At 50.3% G+C, this 5,539-nt stretch overlaps 1 protein-coding gene across 1 annotated transcript in view; it reads right to left on the bottom strand.

The window, feature by feature from the left end:
• Positions 1 to 2,640: 2,640 nt before the first annotated feature.
• The window catches only part of Tmprss13 (transmembrane serine protease 13), a 27,473-nt gene continuing 24,574 nt past the window's right edge, over positions 2,641 to 5,539 (bottom strand). The window contains exons 11-13 of the mRNA XM_021207644.2: positions 3,599 to 3,741; positions 3,284 to 3,436; positions 2,641 to 2,679 (exon numbers count right to left, since the gene is read on the bottom strand). Of these exons, the coding sequence (XP_021063303.1) occupies positions 2,653 to 2,679; positions 3,284 to 3,436; positions 3,599 to 3,741 (323 nt within the window). The 3' untranslated portion in view covers positions 2,641 to 2,652. The remainder of the gene's footprint in view (positions 2,680 to 3,283; positions 3,437 to 3,598; positions 3,742 to 5,539) is intronic.

The raw sequence follows: 5,539 nt of genomic DNA, 5'->3' as shown, positions 1-5,539 counted from the left end.
CCACATGGGAGAAAGCCTCCAGCTGAGGGAGCACCCCAGGGACTGTTAATGGATGAGAACCACACTCCGATAGAGTTAAACCATGGAAATTATAGTCAAGATCGGAGATATGTTAATGGAAGTAAAAAAAAAAAAAAAAAAAAAAAGGAATCCAGTAGCCACGCCCCCACCATCCTTATGCTTTCTTGTGCAGATGAAGCAAGAGTCAGAGGAAGGGTCACCTGGGCATAGATGAGAGATGCAAGTGAAATAGATGTAGCATAGGCCGGGCACATGCAGACCTGGAAAATGCTGGCCGTGGCAACAGCCTTTTGTGGCAGTGGTGCTGGACAGCTGTTAGTGGAGTCATATCTGTTACAGCTAGTGTAGTGATGCTGGTTCAGCAGTGGTGAACACCTTTAATCCCAGCAGAGACAGACCGATCACTGAGTTCAAGGCCAGCCTGGTCTATAGAGCTAGTTCCAGGACAGCCAGGGCTACAGGGAGAAACCCTGTCTTGGAAAACAAACAACTGCAAAAGTTAGGGAGAAGCGTGGAGGAGTAGATCTTGTAGAAAAGGCCACAGGCCACCGACGCATCCCTCTTGTAAGGAAGTAGGTCATCAGTGGGGCTTATAAGCACCCTTCTTGCTGGGATAACAAAGGCAGAGGCAGAGTAAGAGGGGAAAAGTCTGACCCTAGAGTGCCTGCCCCATGCCGCATCTACTTTAGGAATGTTCACCTCCTCTTTAAAACTCACTTCAAACGTCTTCTCCTCTGTGGATGAGGCCGGTGGCTCATATGTCCACGTTCCAAGCGTGGTACCCACACTTAAGCATCCCTTCCATCACACAGAGTAGAGAGTGCTGTGCAGCTTGTGGGTCGCATGGACTGAGCACCCGTACCTGGCACCACTGAGCTCCGGTAACACTGGGGAAGGAATCAATGAACAGATGTGTGAATGGATGAGCAGAAGCCAAAGATGAGGAAGTCAACAAGAAGCATGTCCGAGATGCCTGGGCACGGGGCGGGGGGGGGGGGGCAGAGTGCAGGCCATCTTGATGTTTCTACCTACGTCATCAATGAAGCACCCAACAACTTATTCATGCCACACGGTTTTATTATGGAAGCTCATTGCTGGGATCTTCTGCAGATATGGATGCTGCCTGCCTCCTTCCCAGCTTTGAAGAGATTCCCTTGTGTTCCAGCCCTGTCTGATGCGACCACTCCAGCGACCTCCAGCTTGCCCGAGTTGTCCTGAGCTGGTCTGATCTCCTTGAACTTGCCTCCAAGACTCAGTATCACGAGAGGTTTGGTAGGCCCAAGGAAGGTTGCAGAGAGTGGAGCTGAGGAGCAACAGGTGACCAAGAGAAAAGGCGCAGGGAAGACCAGGAGAATGGCCAACTTAGGCCACCCAGAAGGGCTGTTTCAGGGTTCTGAGGGCAGGTCTTTCGGTTCTTTTCCTGGCCTTTTGAGTCACTACAAAGCTGAAAGATGAAGGAAGATGACAGAAGCAGACTTCGTTGTCAACCCTTGGGTGTAAATGATGCTGTATGTGTAGACTTCCTCCTCAGAGGTCCCAGGAGGCGAACCAGGGCAGCACACACATCTTTATTTCTTCTGGCTGGCTATAGTCCTTGGAGGCTGGATCAATATGCACTGAATTTATTTGTCAACCCAAACGAGGGTTTTCTTCCCTGAGTATTTCAAAGGTCGCTAGTCTCTACACTGACCTGGAGGTGTCTGTCCTGAGGATTTCATTAAGGCACTTCACCTGATTTCATGAAGCCAGTAATATATCACAGGATGCTACAGCGGTGTAATATATCACAGGATGCTACAGCGGTGTAATATATTATAGGATGCTGCAACTCCCACGGGTCCCCTGGGGTTCATGAAGTGATTCATATTAAAAAAACCTCCCAAGGTCGCTAGGATTTTTGGAGACGCCTTAAAGTTACATCTATTATCTTAAATATAAAAATAAAATCCATCCCAACAGCTTGTGACCAACAAACAGCACAGCAAGCCTGAGTCACAGTCATTACCCAGAGATGGGCAGCTCCAGCAGAGCCCAGCTCTGGAGCCCACAGCAGCTGCAAGCGTCAGAGAGGGCCGGAAGCTTGTGCACAGATGGTAAAGGCTTTCCACGGAGGACAGATGGTCCGGCCACTGACAAGACAGCCCCTGACAGAACTTGCTGCTGTCCCAGCACAGCAATGGTGTCACTGGCTGTTGGGCATCTGACCAATCCGGGCTGGTCTTCAAGTCAGAGTCAGAAGAGCGACAACTGCTGTTGTCATGTTCCAAGCCCTGCCCGGGCTCATTTTTGGCTCCACCTCCACTTATGGACTCGTAGGAACACACCTGGTGCCCAAACTCTTAACTCCAGATTTCCAGCCTGGGCTTCTGAGAAGAGCTGAGTTTTCCTGTTTTCTGAAGAACTTATAATAGTAACACACCACACCACACACACACACACACACACACACACACACACACACACACACACGATGCAAACACATATGCACAACTTACACACTCTCCCACAGACAACAGACAGCAGAGGTGGAAGGGACAAAGGCACCCGGTGGTCACTGGTCCAGATGCTGCAAATGGCCAGTCCCTTTTGCCCAGGATCTTCACAGCAGTCGGCAATGTGAGGAGGACATGGTTAAGATTTCCGGAATCGTACCTCACTCTGAGGAACAGACCAGAAAACAGAGTAAGCGTGAAACACAGAAACTCAAGGACTAGAGAACCCAGGGCTTCCTGTACAGCTCAGTTGAATGCTAGCTAGCGCCTTCTCTGAGAGAGCAGGAGTGCACCCCAGGCTTATGGCAATGCGGTCTGATGCAGTTTCCCTCTGAGTCCTGGATCATCTTGCCCACAGAGAGAGGGAGGGTTGGCCATAGCACTGGGCTAGTTGTAGGCTGGAGAATAGTGAGGAAGCAGGGTTGAGCTGAGCCGAGCCCACAGAGCTGGGAGTAGATCCATCATTTCCTGAGGGGCAACTTCATGCCATGGAAGGCAACCTCCTACCACCCTCTAGTGGCCATTTTGGATACCTTTGGGTATCACTAGGAGAGAACTATACTGGTGTTGACATCATACCAAGGTTCACCCTTTTACAAATGCCGCCCGCCCTGTTCCAAGGGAGAAGGAGGAGGGAAAACCGACACCTTGGACGGATCCCACACTTGACATCTAGTCCTGTCTTGGACATCCTCAAACGCACATGGCTCAGATGGTCTTTGAACACCCTCCACCCTCCTCCAGGCTCCATCCCTGAGCCGAGCGCTCACCTCCATCTTTCTGTAAATCCAGGGAAGTACTTCTGTCACTTTGGTGTATACACCAGGCTTGTTTTTCTGACCACAGCCTGTGCCCCAGCTGGTGACACCGGCCAGGTACCAGCGATTGTTCTGCTCACAGACAAGAGGTCCTCCACTGTCTCCCTGTAAGGAAGAGCCAGAGGGTGAGTCAGTCTGGTGCAAACGGTGGGTCCAAGTCAGGAAAGAGTGGCTTTTCCACTCTCTGATCTCCATATTGATCCTATCATTCCACCTTCTCCCACCTCCAGGGTCATGAGACCTGAGCCCCACCCACAAAGACCTCACCTGACAGGAGTCCCTCCCTCCTCGAAGATCCCCAGCACACATCATCCTTGGGGTAAGGTAACTGTCATAGACCAAGTAGTCATTGCACTTCTTGAAGTCGATGAGGTTGACCTGAACCTCTCGGAGGAAGGGAGATGTCTTCTCTTCAGTGAGGTGAACATGGGGAGAAAGGATAGGAAGCCAATGAGACTGTGAAAAGCTTCATACCCATCAGCCGCACCCCCAGGACCCAGACCCTAGCCTCCTGGGAGTAGAGGGTACCGCATCTGTGTCCAAACCCAAACATGGTGGAACATGCCCCCTCACACCAGACACAACTCCCTGACCGTAACAGAGACCTGCTCCCGTGGTAACTCACAAGCCTATGGTTTGTTTGAATTGCCAACTTGACAGGACCTAGAATCACTTGGGAAAGAAGCCTCAAGAAATGCCTGTGTGGGATTTTCCTGCCTAGGTAAGCTGAGGTAGGAAGTCCCATCCTTAATATGGGCAGTGCCACTTCATGGGCTAGGTCCTAGACTAAACAAAAAAGAGGGAGCTGGCTAGTAGTAATTATCTCACTGCTTCCTGACTGGAGTGCAGTATTAGGAGCTGCCCACACCACTGCTGCTGTGACATTCTGCCATGAGGGACCGTGTCCTGTGAGCCCTTCCTGTGAGCCAGTAAGCCCTTCCTTCCTTCAGCTATTCTATCAGGTATTTTGTGGCAGCAATGCGCAGAGTAGCTCACATGCTGACTCCACACACACATCTACATTCAAAGTGCCATCTCTTTATGCCATTTGTTTTCAGATCCCTAAAGATTTTAGGGCATGCCTTCATCTCCCATTTATATTTATAGACCCACAGGACTGAAGAAACTATTTGCCCCCACTCTGGTCCCTAATTGGTGAAACAGGCAAGGTCAGAAGGCTGTGTCCAGACCAGTCAGCTTTCCACCACAGGAAGCCAAAGAATAGTGACTGCTGTAATGACCAGGCTAGCCAGGCCACAGGGTCCCTCTGAGGGACATAGATAGTCATCTATAGCAGACCCCAGACAAGGCACTCAGACTGAGCGAGGCCTTAGGACATCTTGCCTTGGGACAGGTGAAAACAGGGTCCCATCCAGGCCTCCTGGTGCAGGCCTGTGATCTCAGCTGCCCTGGAGGCTAAGGCAGAGGGATCTGTTCAAGGCAAGACTGGGCTGCAAAATGAGTTTAACGTCAGCCGGGGTAACCTACTGAGACCTTGTCCCAAAATAAGATGTAAAGACACACGTGGGCATGAGCAAGAGGCTCTGGGCTCAGGACCCAGTATGCAAGGAAGTCCTTGTGTACACCACACACAAACATGCTCTCTCCCAGTCAGTACGGAGCCTACTGCTCCTCTACTGTTACAGCCTTGGAGTCCACCTTCCTTCTAGATGAGATTAAGTTTTCCAGCCACTGCTTCTCAATAGCATCCATGTAGAGGAAAGGACCACGTCCTTGACCTCTCCCCCAAGCTACCCTCAGCCTCTGATAAGCCCTTTCTAATCGCCTCTTAACACTATTCATTTGTTTCATTTTATGTGCACAATCTTTTTGTCTCTGTCTATGTGCCTGGTGCCCTTGGAGACCAAGAGAGGGCCTTGAATCCTCTGGAACTGGAACTACAGGGAGTAGTGAGCCACTATGTGGGTGCTGAGAACTAAGCCTAGGTCCTCTGGAAGAGTAGCAAGTGCTCTTAACCACCGAGCCAGCCATCTCTCCAGGTTCTTTTATAGCCTCTTAATGAAATGACCCACCTAAGTAGCTGTAGGGTTTCCTGGCAGTCTTTCCTAGATGTTATCATGTGGACTGTGCTGATATAAACATAGGTGTCCATGTTCCTATATTAACTATGAGTCTATACACCTAAATTTTCACTCAGATAAACTTTCATCTGCATACCACACCTATACACTTACACACACACACACA

This window comes from Mus pahari, chromosome 10 (assembly GCF_900095145.1).
Source record: "Mus pahari chromosome 10, PAHARI_EIJ_v1.1, whole genome shotgun sequence".
Lineage (NCBI taxonomy): Eukaryota > Metazoa > Chordata > Mammalia > Rodentia > Muridae > Mus > Mus pahari.
Note: the sequence above shows the minus strand (reverse complement) of the source record. Positions and strands in the feature narration are given on the sequence as shown.